At 33.4% G+C, this 25,916-nt stretch overlaps 1 protein-coding gene across 1 annotated transcript; it reads left to right on the plus strand.

Annotated features, from left to right (window-relative positions):
• The first annotated feature begins 28 nt into the window (after window positions 1–28).
• Window positions 29–25,029, plus strand: VPS37A (vacuolar protein sorting 37 homolog A (S. cerevisiae)). Its single transcript, XM_004682344.2, has 12 exons — window positions 29–482; window positions 7,112–7,186; window positions 8,980–9,094; window positions 10,507–10,607; window positions 13,029–13,254; window positions 14,658–14,728; window positions 20,449–20,576; window positions 20,656–20,714; window positions 20,791–20,859; window positions 21,694–21,837; window positions 22,811–22,891; window positions 24,434–25,029. Exons 1-11 carry the CDS (start codon window positions 358–360, stop codon window positions 22,889–22,891), a joined length of 1,194 nt encoding a protein of 397 aa, XP_004682401.1. The 5' UTR covers window positions 29–357; the 3' UTR covers window positions 24,434–25,029.
• The last annotated feature ends 887 nt before the right edge of the window (window positions 25,030–25,916 follow it).

Genomic DNA, 25,916 nt, shown 5'->3' on the forward strand with positions numbered 1-25,916 from the left:
CACGTACCGGGGACGGGCCACGCAGGAGGGGCGGGGCACGTTGGTGACTAAGGCTGGGCTGGAAGGAGTGCTGGACGCTCAGACTGCCTGACTAGGCTGGTTTGAACGTCAGGGCCGTGAAGGTAGGACTGCCTGTCCGGGGCGGCAAGTTCCCTCTCTCCAGCTACCCGCAGTCATAGCATGCCCCCCAGAGCCCGGGGATCCCCAGCCGGGCTTGCTTAGAGAAGACGCGGCTCCCCAGCACTTGGGCCCCGGCGTCCCTGCCCGCTCCTCTGTCGCTGGAGAACGGCGGGGCTGAGCTGTTGGGAGAAGCAGGCCAAAGTCTTCTAGGGCCTTGGGCCCAGGGACCCGAGGAGGATGAGCTGGCTCTTTCCCCTGACCAAGAGCGCCTCCTCCTCCGCAGCTGGTTCCCCCGGTGGCCTCACCAGCCTCCAACAGCAGAAGCAGCGCCTGATCGAGTCCCTCCGGAACTCACACTCCAGGTGACTGGTCGCTGCCTCTCCGACTGGAGGAAAAAGTAGGGCGGGAGGGCGGGCTGGTCCTCGGAACCCTCACTGGCCCTCACTGGCCGACTCCTCGCCAGCTGCTCTTGTGGGTATACTTCCTTTCTTCTTGGGGGTACACGCTTGCGCTCCCTTCTCTGATCCATGCTCACGATTCTCTTTCGGACCCTCTTTTCCTCTTGCCCATTGCTCATTCTTTCAGTTTTGCCTTGTTCATTTCTCCTGACATCAGTGTTCACTGTAACCTGTCTCACGGTGCGTATCCAGTATCTTTTGCATTGCCCTGCCCCCTACTAACTTTTCCTATTTAATTGCGCTATTGGCAGAATTGTTAAAATACAGGGCATTGGGAAACGTAATCTTCAAGTTTCACAAAGAGTGGGGGAAAAAAAAAACTGTCCCACATCAAAGGAAAGAGAAGCCAAAGTTTTGGTCATTTAATTCTTAATACGGGAATGACACACTCAATCCTCTTACATCTCTGACTTAACCCTGTTAAATTAATTCTAATGTAATCCTCCCCTCAAACTCTCCCTCCCAATTCTGGCAGCTAACTAGACTTTGTACATTTCTCACTTTATTCTTGTTCCCATACTCAGGAAATGACTTACAGTCACCTCTATTTTTCTGCTGTTATGTGCATTTTTCGTTATCAGCATGATCAGATTAGACATTTTACAATTCAAATAATTTAAGCCTTTTTACTCCAAACTGATTTATGCAGTCTTTTGTATTATAAATGTTGGTGGCTCTAATAGTTTTCAAAAATACTGTTTGTATTTTAAATATTATGTGAATTTTGCAAATATATTTACCAACAGAGTTACATGTGTTTTAATGTAAATATGTCATCTTTCAACCCTAACCCAGCTTAAATAGATTTTTCATACATTTAAAAATATGTATTCTGAAATAATAAATTTATTAATTGCTATCAAACATACTATAATGGGCCGTTTTATCTGTTACACTAATACTTTTTCTCAAACAAGTGAATTAAAATGGAGAATAGTTTTAAGTTTGATATGTTAAAAGAAATTCACTGTAAAGTCAGTTTTCATTCACATGAGGCCTAAAACTGGCTGAACTTCAGATGTTCGTTGGTTCTTTCTATCAGTTGTCCTGCCTATTCAGAACTTTCTAAAGGTGAAAAAATTGTGGTATCTATAGGAAGGGGTGCATATTATTTGACTTAATGGTGATTTTCCTTTTTTGGAAAAGTAAATCCACAGTCTTATTCTAAGTTATATGCTGTACTAATTTATAGAAGCTATTCTTACAAGATATGCTTACAAAATAAAATGACTTATTTAACAATGTGTCCATTAGAAGGTGTAACATTGTGTACTAGTACCATTATTGTTAAAATACTTTTTAAATCATATTGGCAATACTGGAAAATTTTTATTCCTTTAAGTTGGAATTTAATTTTAGGAATATGTCGGTATTCCTTGCTACTAAGGCTGGTAATTAAGGAAAATGATTAATCTGAAGTTTATTTTTTTATTTTTTAGCCTTCCAAGTGAAGCTAGATTTTAAACTGGAATTGCTAATATAAGGATTTTCAAGTTGGCTAAAGAGTAAAGAGGATCAGAATATCCTGACTTATATATACGGAAAGGATTCATTTCATTGTTTTTCAAAGATGGATACTGTGTACTATAATTGCTACATATTTTATAATAGTATAAACTTGTAATTCTTTTTTTTTTTTTTTAAGATTTATTTACTTATGCATACAGAATGGGGTACAGGCCAGAGGTGCAGGGGCAGTGAGAGAATTCACCAGAGATAGAGTGGGGAGTAGAACAGACAGATCTATGAAGTACAATGCTAAGGGGAGCCATGGTGGGTCAGGAGGGGTCTGCTGTACCAAGTGGGTCACCTCCAGGGCTGGGGATCAAACTCAGACTGATGCAGCTATGGCTAACTTGCAGTGCTGTGCCCTAACCCTTTGTGCCACCAGGGAGGGCCTAAACTTGTAATTCTAAGTATTTGATTCTTTTAATTTTTTTAATAAAAATACTTGAATTTTTAAAAATTGAAATGGCATTGCATTATAAGTTTCAGGTGTGCATCATTAAAGACTAACATTTTATCCGGATGCAGTAGAAATCATTCCATCTTCTTCTGGGTTCCTCTAGACTGGCAAGTACTCAAATAAGCATCGGACAGATAAGAGAAAAAAAACCCAAAAATGTCTGCCAATAATATGCATCCTGTCTGTGTACATGGGAGAGACAGAGCATAAGTGAGTAACTCACTCACTTGATTGTAGATGCCATCCTAAATAGCTTTAGCTAGGATGGGAGGTTGAGGGAAAAAGGGGGAAATTAAGTTAGAGCATTTAATGGGGAAAACAAAAGTACTTCTGACTTCACTGAAAGGACGGTTAGGACTTCCTGTAGTACCCTTACAGAAAGAAGTTTAGATATGAGCATCAAAAGCAGCCTCCTCCTGGTCTTCAGAGCTCTTCCTTGAAATCAAGCTTTTGCCAAAAAGTCATTATTTTAGGGGTGGCAGATTTTTGTTTCCTGCATTATAAACTACATTAAGTTCACTACAGCAAGTCCACTGTTTTATCATACATTGACAGATCTCCCGGCTTCTGGGAGCTACTACTTAGTCTTTTAGGCTAGGAATTTTTTTTTTTTAGGTCATTAACATTTTGGGGGGTTTGAAATTTTATTGAAAGTTTCACCTTGTAAATAGGTAAATCTAGAGACAATTCCAGCTTTCAAGGAATAGTATAACTCCAGAAAAATGTCATCCAGCTATTCTTATTAAAGCTGCCTATTTAATTCATGGCACATATTTTTAGACTAGCTGGTAAAAATGATTTTTGCTAATCTTACAACAGGTAGCTTGAATTGCCAAATTCAGCTTCAAGATTTTTGTGCAAAAAAGACAGTGTGAGTGGTTTTTCTGAAGGTGCACTATGAAAAAGATGAAGAGTGTTTCAAGTGGTATTTTAATTAAAATAAATTTCCGGCCCTCCCTGGTGGCATAGTGGGTTGAAGCACAGCACTAAGAAGCTAAAGCCACTTCCACATGAGTTCGATCCCCACCTGCCCTGGAGAAGATCCACATGGTGTGGCAGACCTCTCCTGACTGGCCCGCTCCCCTCAGCAGTGTACTTCGTCGATCTGCCTGTTCTGCTCCCCACTCTGTCTCTGGTGGGTCCTCTCACCACCCTTGTGTGCCTCTGGCCTATACCCCAGTTCTGTATGCATAAATAAATAAATCTTTAAAAAATAATAAATTTCTTAAATTATGACCATCTTGTTGCATGTTGACCATCACCCTCATGTTTCATACTTTATCCCTTTTCTAGTGTCAACCTAGTAGTAGGTTTCTGACATATTTTGCCCTCCACAGTAACTGTTGCCTATCCCATTATTTAATCTACTTTCCAACTTTTAAACTATTTATAACCCAAAAAAATCTCATTTCAGGAAAGAGTCTTAATTCCCTTTCTCTAATAAATGAACTTTTTTTTTAAGTTACCTCCTCATCTCCCCTAGGCCTCTCCTAACTCTTAGCTAAATTTTATGTGCATTTTCTCATCTAAGTCTTACTAGAAGGCGGGAAAACCTTATTAGTCATAGAAAACCAAGGTGTTTAACCAAAGCATAATCACATGTTATCTGTTATGAAAATGGAAACTGAAAGTTATATAGATTAGGCTCAAGTAACAGTCTACCGCAGAATAAAAGCATCACAATATTTACCACTAACATTCCTGACTTTATGGGCAGGACTGGAAGTAATTCTGTTTATTCTGCTTCCTAAAGAGTTTACTCTGCTGGACACTTGGTTTCCCATTAAAATTATTTTCCCTGGTTTCATGAAGAACACTTGTTTTTACCTGATTTCCTGGTCTCTAGAACCTCATACCTAATAGAGGCTGTGCTCATCCAACCTCAGAAGGTAAATAATGATTGCTAACATGGATGATAGTAATCTCCTTCCCTCTCCTAGGTATTTGCAAAGCAGGACTCTTGACCTAATGCTGGTCAAGATGGGAGGAAATTCTGTTAGGGAGCACTAAAAACATTTTCTTGATTCTAGGAAGAGATGTCTAAAAGGCAATGCTTCTTTTGGTTTGGATATTGTTGTGTTACATGAGATATCTGGAACTGCTTGGATCATGAAGGAAGAGAGTCTGAATGTAGAGTAGAAAGATGGAATGTCTGTGATGCTATGACACTGAATTTATCAACTGAAATCTCCTCAGCTCTGGATTGCTGCATAAGATAAATAACTCCCTGTGTAAGATAAATAACTCCACACTGTTTAAGCCACTTTCAATCTAGTTTTTCAATTAATGGAACTTGAAAATATATCAAGTAATATATATTATAATAACTATAATATATAATTATATATAAGATAATATAATAATATATATAAGATATATAATAATAATTTCAATATTTAAAGTGTCTTCAGAAAGGAAATTAAGTATTTCCCTTGCAATCAGAAAATATTGAAAAATGACTAGTCTTAACAATTACCACCTTAACTCTCCTTATTTCTCCTCTTAAAATATCTTAAGTTAATTAGCTGCCTTGTCATTTTGTTTATTAGCTCTAAAACAACCTGAGGCTGTATTGTAAGTGGAAATTATTACCTGTAATTAATTAATTCTGTAAATACAACATTATGCAAATAGTGATCCTTTATATTACCTTTTACTTAGATCCATTCTTTCAAGTAAAGAACTTGTGCATTCACTTTAATAAAGTACATGGTACTTGTGTTTTATTTAATATTTGGTAAGAAAATCTTATTTGGGAGTTAGGATTTTTATCAGAATTGCTGTTTTCTTTTTCACTGTTACTATGAATACTTTTAAAAAAATAAATTATTTATGCATACAGAACTGCGGTACAGGCCAGAGGTACCAGGGTGGTGAGAGGATTCACCAGAGACCGTCGGGAACAGAACAGGCAGATGTTCTGAAATACATCCTTAATTGTCCTGCAACTTGAATATTCACATAGCCTTGATAGGCCTTAGGAGAACTGAAGTCAAAGATTGACCATCTGACCTCATATTGCCCTGTCCACCTGTGTAGGTCTGTTCCTCCATGTGCTCATTCTCTTAGACATAACACAAGAGGAACTTCAGCAGCATAAAAGGAAGCAAGCAAAAATAATTGATACTGGGAAAAGCAGCAAGACTTAGGTGAATTAAAGCTTTGTCATTAACTCTCCTGGATTCAGATTCTCACTTTCATACATAGTAGCTATATGACCCTTTGGCAAGTTATTCAGCTTCTCTAAATTTTCCAGGTCTCACTTGTAAAATCAGGGATTTTTAATTTTATTATTCAGGATTGTTACTATTTAATAATCCATATGAACATTTAGATATTATGTGTACATGGTAAGCATATGACAATTTAATGTACCTTTTCCACTATATAGGATAAATATGTCCTTTGCCTCTTAGCTTGTATCTTCTAGCCAGTATATTATTTATTAATCCACTCTTTACAAGCCAATCTGCAGCTCACTTGTCTCTGGCCACAGGACTACTTATACTTACTTTCCACTAAGCAAGCCAGTCCATTTCTTTACAACTGAAATATATCAACTTTAAAAGATTTTAGGCATAATATATGTAAATAACTAGATTATCTGACATATAATAATAATTCATTGGGTTTTTTTTTTGATCTAAAAATAGTAGTACTTATCTCCATAGTCTTTTAAAATTGCTTCACAATTTTCTGTTGCTGCCTTCCCTGGATACTACTGTTCCTTTTGATTACCAAAACCTCTGTCCTGAGGTTCTATTGTGTGATTTTCTATAATTGTTACATTTAACACCTCAGGTTATAATAGCTTACTAAGTTTATGGGTTTCTGAGGCCTAAATTCCAACTTTCTACACATTTTTGTGTCAGCTCATAGTGACACATATACCATGGCCTAAGGATAAGTGTATGTGCTTTAACATGCCCAGTGTTGTATTTTAAAAAAGATTCCTTGCCAACATTTGTAATTTGAGATTTTTTTCATTAACATACCCAAATTTCCAATCTTTTATTAGAAGGCTTTAAAGTAGTTTTAGGTTTACAGCAAAATTGCAAGTAAAGGGATTTCTTATATAGCTTTTGCTCTCTCCAACTTTTCTTTTAAAACAGAAAGATCCAGCAAAAGTTCCCACGTAGCAGAATTTGCTTTGAGCTACAGGATAAGTGTCCATGCTACAGGGCATTGCTGTCCACAATAAAATCAGGCTTCTCTATTTAGAAATAGGTGATAATTGTTTTAAAAAAGAGTCAGCAACCTCTATTCCCAAACTAGGAAATATCTCATCCAGACTTTTAAAGTTTAATCTGTTAAGACTGAGACGTCCTAGCTGTCCTGTACAGCTGGCTGGAGCAGTTATACTCAGAAGGTTCATAGATACACTTGAATACTTCAGAATATTATTGCCTGCTTCTTTGATAAGCATTTCTCAAGATACAAGTTGTATTGGCTATCCAGGTTCTTTGATTAAAAGTAATTTTAGTAGGCTATAAAAACATTTAAATTTATTCCCAACATTAATGATTTTCTAACTTCTGATAAATTTTTCTCTCATTTTCTTCTACAGTATAGCTGAAATACAGAAAGATGTAGAATACAGGTTGCCATTCACGGTTAACAACCTGACAATTAACATTAATATGTGAGTAGAACTGTATCCTATCTTTTCATGTAATAGTACTTTAACAAAATATTTTTGTTACTTAATTTCTCAATTATTTTAGAGGTAAACTGTTTAAAGTGAACTTATTTTAAATATTCCCTTTCTAGTAACTATAGTTTATCAAATGTTAAACAATTTCATGAAATAAAAACATTTTGAAACTACCAATAATGTATTTTACTATAAGAAATTGTAAAAGAGGAAATGCCATAAAAGTTGTAATAATCCTTAGTATCTTAATTGTCTATTGAATTGTAAAAAAGGCTTAACTGAAGTTATGCTGAACAGTAAGAATGTTATTGACAAAGGAAAAAGACATTAGAGATAAATTTACCTTAATTATCAAACACAGTTAAAATATCTTCATTTTCACTAGTAGATATACCAATCAGAAAGTTTAAGACTAAATTTGATCTGATTATTTTTCCAGAAAGAAACAAATTCAAGATGTAACCGTAGGATTACTTAAATTATAAAGAGATGAAGTGATGATGGCTGAACCTCCCATTTGGCCTTAAATCTTTAATTAGTCTTTAATGTGAAAGAATTAAGTGACTACCTTAGATTGCCTTAGGTGACTGGCAGCTGGAGCAAGTGTTTAGATGAGATAAAAAGACCCTTAATTTGAAGATGGGAACCATGTCTTACTCATCTTTATTAGCGACCAGGAAAAGTGTACATTTCCTTGTACACTTGAGGCCTTATTATACTAGCTGAGTGAGTTCTTTAAGCATGAATGTAATGTATAGTAGTGACAAGCATTATGCTATGGTAACTTGATATATAGGAACTTTTTAAATCCTTGAACAGTTTTTGAATTGAAACAAATTTCAGACACCTGGGTAGCAAATATTGTGTTCATCTGTTGGACTCCAGTGGCCATTCATTACCGTTTTTAACAAACCAATAAAACATTTTCAACTATAAGGAAGAAATAGTTATATCACTAATCAAAAGTCTAGATATAAAGTGTGAAAGGCCAATGAGAACCTAGTTTCCTTCTTGACAGTGCTGCCAACAAATAGATTCTAGGTCAGTAAGGTAACAGAGACTCAATTTTAAGAGAAACATTCTTTTTGAGTGTTAGAAAAAACATGACTACATATTGAGATAAATCTCAAATCTCATTTGTTTAAACTTTACTGCCTAATTTTAATTTTGCATTACTTCAAAAGAGGTTAAAGTCTTACTTTTTTTTCTTAATTAAGAATATATTGTTCTTACTTAAAACTGTGCTGTTGGCCTCAAAGTTGGGAGAGGTAGGCTAATTTATACTTTCTGTTTTATCCACTAACTTTACAAAGTCACTAAATAGTGAAATAATTCTTGGTAGCATTTCAAAAGTACAAACCCACAAGAAAGTTGTATGTTCAGAATCTGTGACCTATGAATAACTACACTGGTTTCTAGTGGTTCACCTGATACAAATGCCTTATTGAATTTTTACATGAGATTTTGTATTGCTTAGCAGATTGCATTTAAAAGTCATTAATTGGTATGGTGTGAAGAATATCCTGTAATTTTGGATATCCATATTCCACATCGAAAAGGTTGTTCAGTTTTGAACTTTTATTATAAGAGTCTTGTTGCCAAAGTAATCTTTTTTTAATGTTTTCATTCAACTGAACGAAACTGTGATAGAGTACTTACAAATTGAATAATTGATCAAAATAAAAGCATGAAAATTTAATTTGCTTTTAACTAATTTTGTTTTAGGTCTATGTAATGTAACATTTGAAACATTTGACTTTTGTCTGTTCTATCTCTACCAGATTGCTTCCTCCACAGTTTCCTCAGGAAAAACCAGTGATCAGTGTTTATCCACCAATACGACATCATTTAATGGACAAACAAGGAGTATATGTTACCTCTCCATTAGTAAACAATGTATGTATATGGTTTAATGTATAATGGATAATATAACGGCTATATTACTTTCCTAGTAGACATTTTAGAAATCTGAAGTGCACTTGAAATCTCATTTTGAAATCAGTCATTTTTTAAAATATTAATTGTATATAATAATAATAGTGATTTGAAGATTATATTTCAATGAGGACCTCTTGATGTTAGAACGTTGATTCACAGTTGATCATCTCGTAATTGTTAGGAAGGGATAGCATGCACATAGTTCTTAGAGTACTGTGTAGGTGTCATGCAACTAGTTGCCACATGAATGTATTTGGAGAGCTTCCCACATCAACAAAGAATTCTCAGACACTAGCAGATTGTCTACTCAGTCCAACTCAATTCTTACACTTTCTCCCCAAAGACAGAATCAGATGTCACAGGTTTAGGGTCCAGTCTCCCAAAATGGATCCCTATTTCACACACACAGGCTACAAGTGGGTTACCTGTGTTTGTGACAAGCCAGCTATACCTCAGAGTTTCCCAGAACCACCTTCTTAGGGTCTACTGATTTGCTAAAACAATTCACAGAATTGAGGAACCCAATTAACTGAACTGATATTACAAATATATAATTCAGGAACAGCCAAATGGAGGAGATGTGTAGGTCAAGGTATGGGGAGAAGGGGAGAACTTTCATGCCCTCTCCAGTAGTGCCGTTTTCCTCAAATCTTTATCTTTCACCAACTAGAAAACTCCCTTTCCTTTTGAACCTTTATGAAGACTTCATCATATGGGCATGTTTGATTAAATCACTGGCATTGGTATTTGAACTCAAACTCTTAACTTTCCCCCTTCCCTAGAAATTTGGTGATGGGACTGAAAGCCTTGCCTCTATTCTTCTTGGTTTTCCTGACACTGTCATACAGACACACACCCCTCTTTAAAAGCTACTTCCCCAGAGTTACTTCATTCATGTAATAAGAGACACCTTTATCATTCACAACACTTAGGGAATTCTGAGGGCTTTGGGATCTGTAAACTAGGATCTGTGGGTGAAGACCAAGTATATATGAGAAATATGTTTGATCCTCTGATTGAACAAATGCATCTATTTCTTATAAATCAAAATATTGCGGATAAATATATGATTGGTTAATATAAAGAACTACAACTGAAATATATTCTCAGTATTTACCTTTGAATTTTAATAAGCATATAGTGAAATTTCAGTTCTACTATTGATTAAATAGATTTTTAAATCTGCTTTATGGTATTGGTTCTTTAAGAAATACTGTAAATAGTAGATTGCTGATATGTTCAGTTTTCTCACTGTCCTGTTTTTCATTTCATTCTTGATTTGCAAGTATATTAAATTTTAGATATCCTAGTGAGACTTTATAATTTTTCTGAAAGTGATTTTGACCATCCTCTATTATTGTTCCTTTCAGTTTACAATGCACTCAGATCTTGGAAAAATTGTTCAGAGTCTGTTGGATGAATTTTGGAAAAATCCTCCAGTTTTAGCCCCTTCTTCAACAGCATTTCCCTAGTAAGTAAATTTTTAACAGAATGAGCTCTCCTTTGCCTGTGTGTATCTTCAGGAGGCTCCTAGCAGTGGCTTTATTTGTGTTTTTCATCAGAATACTTAGATGTGGTTATCACTGAGTTCCTAGGGCAAATATCATGAGAGACTATTATAAGGAAGTAATTTTTCCTTTTTAGTTATCCTGTTTCATTTCTGTACTACTTTGTTAAGGCAATACAAAGCCCTGACTAGATTTAATAGGAGTAAAATAGATTTTCCTCTTAAAGGGAGAGTGGCAAGGATCTAGAACCGAGTATGGAGTCAGAAATACTGCTGTAGCCATTTTTAAAAAATACTATGCCACAAGATGCTTGGAAGAGAAAACTTAAAAACTTTTTATTTATTTCTTTAATTTGCAAATGTCTTTAACATACACTTACACTTAGTAGTTGGTACAGCTCAAAATCTAAGTTGTTTTCTATTCAGTATTTTGAAGAGAGTACTCTAATTTCTATGTACATGTTTCTAGTGTGTCTAAGTTGTCCAGTGCCATTTTGATTTCTTGATCTTTCAACTTTTTTCATCTTTGGTGTTCTGATACTTCATGATGCAATTTGTTATTGGTCTCTTTTATTTCTTCTCAGAATATTTCTTGACTTAACACCCAGTCTTTTTCCCTAATTTCAAAGAATGTTTTCTTATTCTGAAATCAGGCAGCATCTTTGGTTGCTTGGAAATCTTAGGTAAACTCTCCAGTTTACTAGGTACAGCAACCACATTCCTCTTCTTTGTCATGAAGTATCTCATTCCTGAGGTCATGAACCTCACTGATAATTTTTATCTAAAACTGTATTTCCTGTCCTCTGTCAATATAGGGTGAGAAATATTCACTTTATTTAAATATTCAAGCCAGCATGTTTACTTGTTACCATTTCAAGCAAATTCTGTGATAGAGAACTTGCATACTATTAAAAAGCAATTTTGATACATTTCTTTTATAGGCTATACCTTCTGCAGATGTGAAAATAAAGCAAATTGGCTTAGGATTATTAAACTTTAATTCAAGAATAGTACAACTATTCTCCCATGTTGATCATATTGTTTTTAGATAAACATATTAACTAACATTCATATACATATTACGAATACAACTTTATAACTAGTTATAAATCAGTTACCCATGACTCCTTGTTAGGTTTAATTAATTTGCTACAGCAGCTCACAGAAGTCAGTAGAACATTTGCTTGTATTTACCAGCTTATCATAAAGGATATTATAAAAGATAACAAATTAATTATCAGAAATAGGAAGAAGAAATAGGTAGGGTGAAGTCTGGAAACAATGTCCCAAGTACAGGGTCTTCTATCCCCATGGACTGGGGTGCACCACCCTCCTGCCATGTGGATGCATTTTCTGTAAGGAAGTTTGTCCACTCTAAATGTTCGAGGGTTTTTATAGAGTTTAATCTGTAACCCCCTCTCTTCCCTGAAGTAAGGTAGGGCTGAAACTTCATTCCCTCTTGTCATTTGGTCTTTCTAGTGTGTAGCCCCATCCTGAGATTATATAGGAACCAAACCTTAGTCACCTCTTAACATAAATAGTCAAGTTTGACTTACTAAACTTGTAATTTATAGCAAAAAAGATACCTATCACTTAGGAAATTAATGAGACTTTAGAAACAAGAACTTTGTTTAACACCATGTCTTTTACATCTTCTTGTACCACAAATACAAGGTGAAATATTTAGTGTCTTGTATTTTATTAAAAAAAAAAACAACTTTATTAATCTTTTACACAGGAATGATTGACAATATAAACTTACTGTATTAGTTCAACTATTGATATTTAGATAATTCTCATATACACGTAAGCCTGAATATCCTAATTCTTTTAAAGTTCTCTGGAAAAAAAAGTTAAATATAAATTTATGAGCTTGTAAAAATAAATATTAACTGCATTGTCCACAATAGTAGTACTGTGTCATGTTTTCTAATGTTTTTTATGTGTGTCTGTTTTTAATATTTCTACCATCTATATGTTTAATTTTCCTTTAACATTTTCTAGAAAAGTATTCTTGACTTTCGGTCATATTTGGCTAAATGTAGTGCAATATACTATACCTAGCATCCTCTATATGAATGAATTTTCTGGACTAAGTGTTATTCTCTATTCCCCTCAATAGAGATACTTATTGACAATGGGATGCTTTAAAATCAAAAGATGTCTATTCTGTTCTAACTAGTTGAATTGTATGCTTTCTAAAACATGCAACAGTCCTGTTTTTTTAAATGTTCGTCTTTCATTAATAGATAAAAATATTTAAAGTGTTGCATGCCTTAGATTCCATCTAGAATGAGTAACCACTGTTATTTAGAATAATTTAGAAGTAATTTTACAAATTCACCCCTAGATCTAATCTAATGTTTATTTTCTCTTTTTCTTTAGTTTGTATAGTAACCCAAGTGGAATGCCTCCTTATGCTTCTCAGGGTTTTCCATTTCTGCCTCCATTCCCCCCACAAGAAGCTAATAGGAACATCACATCTTTACCTGTTGCTGACTCTGTTTCTTCATCAACAACAAGTTATTCACCAGCCAAACCTGCTGCACCTTCATTTGGTGTCCTTACAAATCTGCCGTTACCTGTTCCCACAACTGACGCTTCAGCACCGGTTGGTATATTCAGTTATCTACATTTTGTACTTTTCATTCAATTAACAGATATTCATTGTATGCCAATTTGTGTCAGCAACTAAGTCAGACACAAAAAATAAAATGATCAAATTACATTTTCAACTCAAGTAACAAACTCTGAGAGGTAACTAGCAAATAATCAAGTAATTTCAAGTAAGAATATTCAATAGAATTTAAGAGTTCCTCTAGAGTTATATAGAGTTGAAGGAATTGCCAGTGCTCCCATGGACCAAAGTAGAACTAGAAGAAATGCCTTTATGAAAAAAAAGTGATTTAGGTTTTTTTGCCACTTTCTCCTTAGTGCCTCAAACCATGCCTGACACATATAGGCAGTGCATTGTTAAAAGAGGCAGATGAATAAATGAATGAATGCTTGAGACCAGATTTGGAAACAGTAGTGGGTTTGCCAGGATGACAAGGGGTTATAAACAATCTGTAAAGATGTAACAGAATTGATAAAGGCAAGAGGCATTACCCAAATATCAAATTTGTGAAGCTGTTTAAAATTAGATCTATCAGTGAAGGTACAAGAAGTGATCATGTAAGAGAAGCTGGTCTCGGATTTTGGAGAGTCTGCTGTGGCATATTAAGGGTTTCAAGTATTCCATGGTTTTAAAAAAAAGTTCTATGTTCTTGACCTAATAACTGTCACCATCTAGAATGTTACTGAGGAAGAGACTCATCATTTGTAAATAGAACATATTAAGGGATTACAAAACCTTCGTTTTTTTTACACCAAAAATATAATGTTACAAAATATATTACCTTAATTAAAAATGTATTTTAATTTTTTAACAAGATAAAAACCTTAATTTTTAGTCCTTCGTGAGTCACCTATAGCAATAATTAAATATTATAAAACTTTATTTTATTCAACAGTATTAATTTCACTGTTTGTTTTTCCAAAAGCTTTCTTCATTTTGTTAATGATATTATGAAGACACTATAGTTAGTAGTAAAAACAAAATTACAAGGACTTATCAAGGGGCCTCAATTTTTAAGTCATTTAACCTTATCTAATATAGTTATGTAACTGATCAGATTTTTGCCCAATTATTAATGACTTTCATTTGAGATAATTATATTTATATATCATTGAAACCCATAGGTAACCCCACACCCATCACAGATAAACTTACAAGATTTATTTTACAGCCATCTACTTGCTAAGAAGTGCTAACTCAGGTTCTCACATGGTCCCCAGCCAAAAAAAAAAGAGAGAGAGAAGAAATGCTATATATACAAGAGGACACTGAAAAATAAAGAGTGAGGAAAGATGGGGGAGAGTAAGAACAAAGTAAAGTAAGAAGATGAAGACATGATAATGAAAACAAAGTAAAAAAGATGGCTGAAATTTAATGCCATGTAAAACTCTCTTTAGATAAGCCAAAATGGTTTTGGTTACAAGATGCCCGATGTCCCTGATGCATTTCCAGAACTCTCAGAACTAAGGTAAAAAACTTGAAGTAACATTGGTATTAGTTATCTATTTTATTTGTAAATCCTTAACAGGTCATCATTTTCATATCCACATTAAATAAGATTTTTAAAATCCTTACTACTCCTTCATTATGGTTCTCTTAATAGGAAAATTTTATAAAGTAGTTTAAGGTGTCATAGATTTTATTTTCTAAGTGACTATTATGTACCCAAAGAATTTTCTAGATGTAGTGACTGACAGTACTACATCTTTCTCTTAAGTGGCACTGCGTTCTTGCGCAAATTCTTTCAGAATATATTATACCTGGTTATTTCAAAATACATCTTGGTCTATTTTGGACCTTTTCATTGCTCATTTAGTAGATAAAACTTTGTAGATAGAGTAATACTGTTCTAAGAAAGTATTACCACAGTGTGTTTTTTGGTACTTAAAATTTATTTCCAATTTTGAGATATATGCAGCACTGTATAGATTTAAAATGTACAACAATGATTTGACTTACATATATTGTGAAATGATTACCACAGGAAGTTCAGTTAATATCCATCACCGCATACAGATACCAAGAAAACAAGATTTTTTTCATTGTGTTGAGAACTCTTAGGATAGAGCAGTGTTAACTATAGTCATTATGCTGTGTTTGTGTGTGTGTGTGTATGTGTGTGTGTGTGTATGTGTGTGTATGTAGCACATCCCTAGTATTTATCTTATAACTAGAAGTTGTATTTTTTGATCCCTTTCCTTCAACTCAGTTTTTTTTTTTTGGTTGTTTTTATTTTTGATTTATTACATTGTTTATTTTTGTACAATATTTCATTACTCCCTTCAGGTGTAATCCCTGTAATTCTTACCACCACCACAGCACCTTGTGCTCTTCCCTCTCATATTTTGATCCTGCTTTCTCCCACTCCTTGCTGTATGCCTCAAATTTATGGGCAGTCTGTAAGTTTTGTCTTCTCACGGCCTGCTGTTCAGTTTCCTGTATTCTACCTATAAGTGAATCCATTTGATATTTTTCTTTTTCTCTCCTGATTTATTTCAGGTAGTGTAATCCCTTCCAGTTTCATGTTGTCACAGATGCCATAAGTTTATTTTTTTTTTTTTTGATCCCCACATTGCATTGTGTGTATATACCACATCTTCTTGATCTAGTTATCTTCTGGGGCATTTGAGTTGTTTCCATACTTAAGGTATTGTAAATAGTGCTGCAGTAAACACAGGAGTGTAGATTTCCCTTTAAATTTGTGTTTTTGTATTCTTTGGGTATATTCCCAGAAGTTGAATCACAAGATCATATGATAGATCTATTTTTAGTGTTTGGAAATCCTCCACAGAGCTTTTCCTAGTCGCTGGGTCAGTTTGCATTCCCACCAGTCCTGTAAGGGTTCTTTTTATACTGCATCCTTGCCAGCATTTGTTGTTTCTGGTTTTCAAAATATGGGCCATTCTCATTGTTGTGAGGTTTTGATTTTTGTGTTTCCCTGATAGTAAGTGATACTGAACATTTTTCACATGTCTATTGACCATTTGCATTCCTTTTTTGAAGAAGTGTCTTTTAGCTTTTCTATGTTTTGATTGGCTTATTTGCTTTGTTTTTGTTGATTTGTGTAGGCTCTTTGTAGATCTTTGATATCTGTCCATTATCAGTTGTATGGTGTGCAAATGTTTTCCCAGATTCAGTAGGATGTATCTGATGTATCTTTGTTTTGGTTACTGACTTGTTTGCTATTCAGAAGCTTTTTTAGTTCATGTAGTTTCAGCTGTTTGTCTTCTCTTTTGTTTTCCTTGCTCCTGGAGACATTCTACTCACTCTATTAAACACAAGTCTGACCTTTCCCTTCCAAGTTTAGTTTTTTTAAATTTGACATATATGTAAGATCATAGAGTATTCTTTGTCTGACTTATTTCACTTACCATAATGCCATCAAGGTTCTTCTGTGCAAAGGGCAGAATTTCTTTCTGTTTTATAACTGTATAATATTTTTCTCTGTGTGTAACTGTAACTTCTTATCCATTCATCTCTCAGTGGACGCTTGTTTTGTTTCCATGTCTTGAATATTGTAAATAATAGCAAGATATTTTTACAGAGCCACTTTTATTCAAATTAATGACAAATAAGTCTAATCTAATGTTCAATTCTAAAGTTCCATTTAGCTTTAGAAAGCATTGCATCCTTTGTACCCCAGTTGAAGGCTTCTAGTACTCCTATGGCTATTATCACTAAGAGTGCTGAATATTGTCAAAATTTTTTTGTAATTCTTTCATCTTTTAAATATATTCTAGTGGAAATACACAGCCAATACCCATGAGAAATTCTATAGTTAAAAAAAAAAAACAAAAAAACTGGTTTTTTTGTTAAAAAAAAACAAAAACTTTGTTTTTGTTTTACGGTCATTTTTAGGGTATAGTTATTTATTTTCTGCCAGTAGTGATAAATTAATGAGTTTACTGTATGCCACTGGAATACATGAAATAATGCATGTAGTTTATGCATTCTAATTATGCTCACAACAATCCCATGAGGTAGGTAGGTACTATTGTTATTGTTTTGGTTTTATAAAGGATTTTTTCTTTATTAAAAAATCGTTATGAAATGGCAAAATTACTAAAAGGTGAAGCTCTTTGTGCCTCTTATTTCAATATACACTTCCTCCTGTTTTTTGTGGGGCATGTGAATATGGGTCAGGACTACTGTAAACTACATCTCCTTATATCAGTTTCATCCCTAATTTTTTCATTTAATTTCTTTATTAGGTGAGAACTTTTTTTCCTGTCATAATCATCAATTCACATGGCATCATATTTAACAAAAACTAATTATAATTCCTTAGTATTATTTCATTTCCCTAATAATCTGAATAATTAAATCTTTTTGTTACTAATTTAACTGAATCAGGATTTAAAATGACTACATCCTGCATTTAGATGTTGTTTCTTAATTTCATTTAATCTTCAATCATTTGCCCTAACCTTTATAAATATATATGTACCATACACATCTATATACACATGTATATATATTTAATACATATATGATAAATATATTTAAGAATTTTTTATTCATTTCTTGTATATGTTTTTGCCTGCTTGCATCCGATAGTGCTAATGAAAAGTGTTTCCGCTATAGTTCCAGTTATTGGTGACTGGATTTTTCTTTTCCAGTTTTTAAATTTTTTTTTTTAACATCGTTATCCAATTTTGTACAGTACTTTATTTCTCCCTTCAAGTGTAATTCTCATAGTTCCCACCACCATTGCACCCAAAAACTATCACCATAGTTCTTTGTACTCTTCCCTCCTGGTTTTGATACCTCTCCCTCTTCCTACTCTGCTCTGTGTCTCAGATCTATGGTCAGTTTGCAAGTTTTGTCTTTTTCATGATTGTTAGTCAAGTTACTCTGTATTATACTTACAAATTAAACTCTACGATATTTATCTTTTTCCTTCTGACTTCCTTCCATGTTGCTGCATATGCCATGCGCTTATCTTTCGTAATTGCTAAGCAGTATACCAGTATACATCTATACCACCTCTTTATGCATTCATCTGTTTTGGGGCATTTGAGTTGTTTCCATATTTTGGCTATAGTAAAAAGTGCTGTAATAAGGTGTGCAAATTTCCCTTTCAAGTAGTGCTTTCATATTTTTTGGGAGTGAAATCACTGGATCATATGGTAGATATGTTTTAAGGAACCTCACACAGTTTTCTATAGTGGGTGGAGTAGTTTACTTCCCAAACTGGTAACTAGATTATTTAATTTTATCAAATCATCACATTTTACACCTTAAACAATATGTCAGTTACATCTTAATAAATTTGTAAAAAATGATTTAGGTTTAATTCTTTTGGGAAGGATTGCAAATGTGACTTTCAGATTTTATTATTCCTAATGCCTGAATTAGCTATATTCTTTGAAAAATTTCTTAAATTAACTAGTTATATGGAAAGGTACTATACGTGCTTGATTTTTCCCCCCTTATCAGTTTTCAGAATAAGGAATCGATGCATTAGCAAGCTCCAGAAATTCTGATGAGCGAGGCTTTATTTTTTCTTCTGAGATTGTTTGTGTTTTTACAAACTCATACATTTTTTAAATGTATATTTGATATGTTTCAATCCAATCCAGTCATTATTCTTTTTGATGCTTAAAATAGTCCTTTGTAGTCAATAGGAAGCTTTTCAACTTGGCTTCTTTTATATCCTTTTGTGTAAAACAAAAATACGGTGGGCTTGTTATGAACATTTCTTTTCCCTGATCTGTTTTTAACCAGTTCTCTGAAAGGCATTCCTCTTCTAAAATAATAATATCAATATTAATACTGTTGAATGCAGGATATGTTTTTTAATTTGTTTTTGTTTTTACACTTGGCTTTTATCTTTATGATGTATCATCCCAGAAATGTCCTGCTAAATACTGTTCTTTAAAGTCTCTGCAAATAATATTTCTCTGATAACTTTGAAAAAAAATCTGGGTCCTTTTGTGTGAATGAATTTTAGAGACTTTATTTTTTTAATAATGCTTTTATTTAACTATAGTCAAAATGAAGAGATAGATTCAAAAGGGTTTAAGTTCCATCTCTATTTCATCATCTATTTCTCTTTTATCTTATTGATTTTTGCTTTTGGTTTAGCCTTCCATGATTTCTTTAAATTTTCATGAATATTTATACACTCACATGCAGACTCATATATACATATCCATATGTCTTATTATGATGGCCACACACATCTCTTAGATACATAGGCAAAGAGGTTAAAATTGGGAGTTGCGCGAGGATGTGGAGAAAAAGGAACTCTCCTGCATTGCTGGTGGGAATGCAAACTAGTACAACCACTATGGAAAACTGTTTGGAGGTTCCTCAAACTGCTAAACATGGAGCTTCCCTATGACCCAGCAATCCCACTCCTAGGTATCTACCCAAAAGACACAAAAACACTGATTGAAAAAGATACTTGTACCCCCATGTTTATTGCTGCTTTATTTACAATTGGAAAAACATGGAAGCAGCCCAAATGCCCAAAAGTAGATTAGAAAGATGTGGTACATCTATACAATGGAATATTACTCAGCAACCAAAAAAGAAAAACATGTCTTTTGCAGCAACTTGGATGGAGCTGGAAAAGATCATGCTTAGTGAGATAAGCCAGAAAGAGAAAGAAAAATACCGGATGGTTTCACTCATAGCAGGAGTATAATGGACCAGGCGAGAAAATAACAAAAATAATGAACAACCATGGACCAGAGACATTCTGTGGGGGTGGAGTGGGGAATGGGACCAAAAACGGGGGGAGGGGGAAGGGAGGGAAATGCACGGGACTATGGTGGTGGCACAGGGGTGATTTGGTGATGGGAAACCCGTGGGGATTACAATTGAGATGAAAAAAAAATGTGCAAAATGATGTAAAAATAAACTTTTTAATAAAAAAAAAAAAATTAAAAAAAAAAAAAATTGGGAGTTGCTATGGATGTCATATGCCCCAATTTTCATAGTCCTATAGTGACCGCTTGACACTACAGTCACATGACTTTATGTTCTATTAGGGTTGATATTTTGCTTTTAAGGCAACAGTTAACCTTTTGTGTATATATAAGAATAGATACTTCAAAAATGATATAGAACCTTATCTACTGAGTAAAGCTGAATAAAACTGAAAAATTAGGAATATTTATCACTGAGAAAATTGAGTGACTCACAATTATTAACTTTGTTTTTTTTGTTTGTTTTTATTAGTGTGTCACAACTTACAGATATGAATGAACAAGAGGAGATATTACTAAAACTGTTTCTGACTTTACCTCAACTAAAACAAATTATTACTGACAAGGATGACTTAGTAAAAAATATTGAGGAACTTGCAAGTATGTCTTCCTTTATTTGTCAAATTTCCTGAAAAAGAATCAACTTTCCCTAGAAATAACCCAGAAATTTGTCTTATAGGAAAAAATCTCCTTTTGGAGCCCAGCTTGGAAGCCAAAAGGCAGACTGTCTTAGATAAGGTGAGTTGTCTATCATTTTGAAGACATCCTTAAAATTTTAAAATAGAAAAAACAACATTTCTATTTGCTCTTTTAGTATGAACTACTCACACAAATGAAATCTACTTTTGAAAAGAAGATGCAAAGGCAGCATGAACTTAGTGAGGTAAGATTGTTTACCTATATTTCCTTACCATAAGAATTCTTATCTTAATCTGTATGAGTTACATTCTTATTTTCATTATTATCAGAATTATATTCATACTAGGTATAATTCATGTAATTTTATTAAAATCAATTACATTAGAGTTATTACTGGTTTATAAACTATGAATAGGTCTCAAGAAGCATTATAAATTATTTGTGGTCATACAGGAGTATGTTTGGTTTCAGAACAGAAAAATACAAAAGATCCCATAAATAAATTTTCTTGAGAAGTTATAAAACTAGTTTAATTCTTATAATAAAAATGTTTACATTTGCTCCATGTTTAAGTTTATGGTACAGATATCTTCAGTGAAAAGCTAGTAAGTAGTATAATATATAAAGTGTGTAAAGAGTAACTCAACACAGATACTATGTTAGATGCCCAGTTCTGATATGAAAATCAGAAGCATCGTATGAAATTCAACCTGTAAATCTGAAAAGACAAATCTTTAAAACTAGAAAAGGAATAGAGGATATAATCTATCACATATCACATTATAGCTAATATTCTAAAATTCAGAAATTCCAGAAGGTAAAAATAATGTAATAAAACATTTAAAGAAATTAAACAACACCAAAATTGTTGTAATAAAAAAAGGTATAAATTGGAATCAGATAACATGATTATTCCTTAGAATACAAGAAATAATAGTTAACTTTGAGCAATTATTATATTCCTTGCACTGCTATAAACTATATACAAAGGCCAGTTGTTCCTTGCAAAACCCTGTAAGATAGGAATTGTTACTTTTGCTTCCATTTGACAAATGAGGAAGTTGGTTTTGTTTTTCAGAGTTGTAGTGCAAGTGCCTTGCAGGCAAGATTGAAAGTAGCTGCACATGAAGCTGAAGAAGAATCTGATAATATTGCTGAAGATTTCTTGGAGGGAAAAACTGAAATAGATGATTTTCTCAGTAGCTTCATGGAAAAGAGAACAGTATGTAATCCTCTTCAGTTGAGGATAAATGATAGCCTAATTCAAATTACTTAAGTGTGTTCATGACTAATACAAAACTTATATCCTGTTACTGCCTGGAGAGAAACTGAAGAGCTCTATTGAGAAAGATAACAACATCCTACTATCATTTTAAATCTGCTTGTTGTGAGTACAAGCAGGTAAAAAAAAAAATCTTCTCTTTCAGAAATAGTAGTATCTGTATTGTTCTGTATCAAAGCTAGCAAATCAGCTTTAAGTCTACTGAATAGTTGTTATATTCCTGAATAACATGTTTTATAAATTGCTAAAAAGTGAATCTGTAGTGATTAAAAAGTTTGCTTTTTAATATTATGGAGAACATTCTGGACTAGTTCTGTTCTGATGGTATTTCCATTATAATTTTAAAAAAAATCAAAGCCTGTATAAGTTTCTTGCTCTTTGATAGAATCTTAAATATTTACCTTTTTTTCTCTGTAACATCACATTTTTAAATTAACCTTTTGTTAGTAAGCTATCAAACATATGTACTACATTTGTGCAGATAGTTAGCATATTTTATTACCCTCATTTTCCATGAGAGAAAATTGAAGCTCAGGGACGTTAATGACCTGCTACAATTATAACATTAGTAAGACATTGATTTCTGGTCCATTGTTCTTTTTGGTACTTTCTACTAATGCTTGCAGTTTTTATTAATCTTCCTGCTTAGTAACAGTAAGATTTTTTATATTTTTAAACATGTTTTTGACATAATCAGAGAATTGATTAAAGAACTAATCAATTGCAGTTAAAATCAGTTGTAGGTACAAGTTAAACAAAATTAAATGGGGGTTATTTTGATTCTCTGAACTACCTTAGACATTAAAACTTGAAGTAATGTGAACAGGCTAAATAATTCTCAGAATTCTGTTACAATGTAGGAAGTAGTAAGTAATTGAGAAGTAGCTGGTATTTTAAATAATTTGTCTTCTAGATTTGCCACTGTAGAAGAGCCAAGGAGGAGAAACTTCAGCAGGCAATGGCAATGCACAGCCAATTTCATGCTCCCCTATAGGTAAATTGTATTCTGTGAAGTCTCAGTCTCAAGGCCATTGCATGATACTCTTTCATTGATGTGTTATTGCTCAATGAGCCTGTTCATCCAGTTTCAAGCATAGTACTGTCGTCATACCTATTGTGCTATAAAACAAAATGTTTTATAGTGTGTACGAAGCATCAGATATACATAAGCATATAACTAGTAGAAATCTTTAGGTTAATTTTCTCAGTATGTTGCTGCCTTAAATTTTTTTTTCAGTATTTGATTACTACTTATGTAGCGCTAGAAATTATAATTAACTCCTTTCTCTCACTGGTATATATGGCAGTTAATATACTTCTCAGTAGTTTTCCTTTGTTATTCTTCCTTTAAAATTCCCAAGAACATTTGTAAGAACTAAGTTAAAGTGTCTTTTTCCACTTCATACCAGATTTAGTCCCAGTAATCTTATTGCCAGTTCCCTGGCTTCCAGGTTTTTCCTACATGGCACTGACAGAATGAAGTTGCTTCTGGCAATAACAGCATCAATGAAAAAATTTCTGTTCTGGTTTTAGCCTTCTATAATCTGGCATAGACTGCGGATCATCCATTTTAATTTTCCATTTCCCCTTATATTCTTTCATGTCATGTTCTTTCTTCTCCACTGTAACTTTGTTCACACACTTACCTGTTCTCAAGAAACCCTTCTCCATCTCCCTTCTTTTAGTAATTATTTTATTGCAAGATCAAGTACCTACCCCAACAAATTTAAATAAAAGTAAATGCTGTTGAGTAAAGCAAGGATACATTATAGAACCAAAATGTAAGACGTACAGGTTAGTCATCTGAGAATGAAAACATGACTCAAGGCCATCACTAACTAGAGCAGCTCTTCTATCTCACAGTCTTTTCAGGACTGATGCTTTCATGTTCTTTTCTGTCTTAAGCCATCACATACTTTCTCACGTGTTCTACCAAGAGCCTTTCTTTGCTACACTTCTACATCTTTAGCAACCACTATCCACAGTCTTAGTCGTAGTGTGATCAGGCCCCCAAGAGAGACTGACCAGAATCTTACCAGAAGTTCCCAGAAAAAAAGTGACTCTGTGGTGGTGAAAGGTCAATTCTGGCTCAGTAGTTTGGAGAGTAGTGTAATGGGTTCTGCCCACTCAACTGGGCTGGAGAAGTGGACATTGAAGAGCGAGTATTGGAGGTCCCCTGACAGTCAGGAGTAAGCTCAGGAAGGAGATTATAGGTACTTCTCCAACCCAGTGTTCTGTCCGTTCTCTCACTGTAGCTGTACTTAACATTAATGCCAACATCAAATTGTTTTTACAACCTATTAGCCAAATCATCCTGTTAATCTCTTAGCTAAGGACTGATTTTTAATATTGAGTGTGCATTTGTCACAGCTTGAGAAAAGTGGGCCCTGAAATTTATTTGCATTAACATGCTAGAATCCTTTCCACACCTTTTCTCTCACTATCAGGTTAATCTTATAGGTAAATATTAACTAGAAGAGAATATAAAAGGATGAAAATGTATTAAATGTTTTTTTTAATTTTCTTTTCTTTCCAGATTTTCCTGAAAACATGAGCTGCCAACAGAGGGATGGGACACAAAACTAAGGACATTTATATTTATGATTTGCAAATTGGTATTTCCTCACAGTGGTTGAATATATAGATACTCTATATAGATTGTATACAGAACTGAGACTGATTTTGTACAGATTCAAATGATTGCTATGATCTTTCTTTTGAGAAATTTTTCTGCACTATTTGCACTAAAAATGTTTATTTATTGTTGGTAAGTCCTACCATATATAAGTTCCACTGCTCTTCCTCTCATATTGATTAACTATGCATGTCATTTCAGCTGGTTTCAATATTTTATAAAATTACTTCATTTACATTTGTATTTTTAGTTTTAAATAGACTCATTTCTTTATCCAGAATTTATTATTTAGATGTTTTTCCTCTTAGCCACTCTTGAAAAATTAGTATTTTCAACTGTGGATGATTACTTACTTTTTCTTTCTTTTTGGGAGATAAAAACCTGCAAATAGATATTTGGTTTTAAATATTCATACTGTTAGAAATACCAGACTTGCCAATATGCTGTCTCAAGAAAGTAACTTTTAATACTTATAATAAATCAAAACAGTAAACCAGCTCCTCTTATATATTGTTGTTTTATTTTTTTAATTAAACATTCAAGAAGCAATATAGGTAGATAGCTTTCCTAATAGAAAAAAAAATTGTCATTAAATTTTCATGCTTCTTTTTTAATATAATTGTCTGAAGACTTTGTGTTTGGGAAAAAGATATGCTAAGTTCTAATGTTAAAATTAAAAACAATTGTTTTACTAGTAAACATTTGATTAATACTAATATTAGCTTTTAATATTAGTTATTAATAATATATCAGTTTACAAAAGTAAAACATTAGCAACATTTTGGTAGTAGACATTTTATTTGTAAATTAATATGTTAATTTATTTAGTAGTAAATTTAGACACAAAAAAACATCCATGAAGTTTTGTCTTTACCATGAATAGCTTTTCATTAAAATTATAGTAACAAAGTTAATATTTAATTTTTAGGCAGCTTGATGTATAATGAATTTAGTTGAATTTTCTTTTTAACTTACACTATTGTATTCAATAATTTGCTTCTGTACCATCTCATAAATACATTTTATGGGAAACCATAACTGCGAATAAAGGAGACGATCTTGAATGTATATCTGAGACATTTTAAGGGCGTATCTAAATCACAAAAACACAAAGTGCATGATTTTGTTTAAATTTCACCCCAGTAAGACTATCATTTTAAACACCAGCATACTAAAACTATATTTTGTCTTTTCTTCATTCTTTTGTTTTACCTATACTTGTTTCTGGCAGTAAAGCTCTAGGATAAAAACAAAATTATTTTCTTAGACTTGACAAGTACTTAACATTTTAGTCTGTCTTTATGCGATGGCAAATATCCATATTTGGACTTTTAAAGAAATAATTGGGGTAAATAAATGAACTTTTATTGTCTCTTTTCCTGGC

The sequence above is a fragment of the Condylura cristata genome, unplaced genomic scaffold, assembly GCF_000260355.1.
Source record: "Condylura cristata isolate star-nosed mole 26May11 unplaced genomic scaffold, ConCri1.0 scaffold00014, whole genome shotgun sequence".
Taxonomy (NCBI): domain Eukaryota; kingdom Metazoa; phylum Chordata; class Mammalia; order Eulipotyphla; family Talpidae; genus Condylura; species Condylura cristata.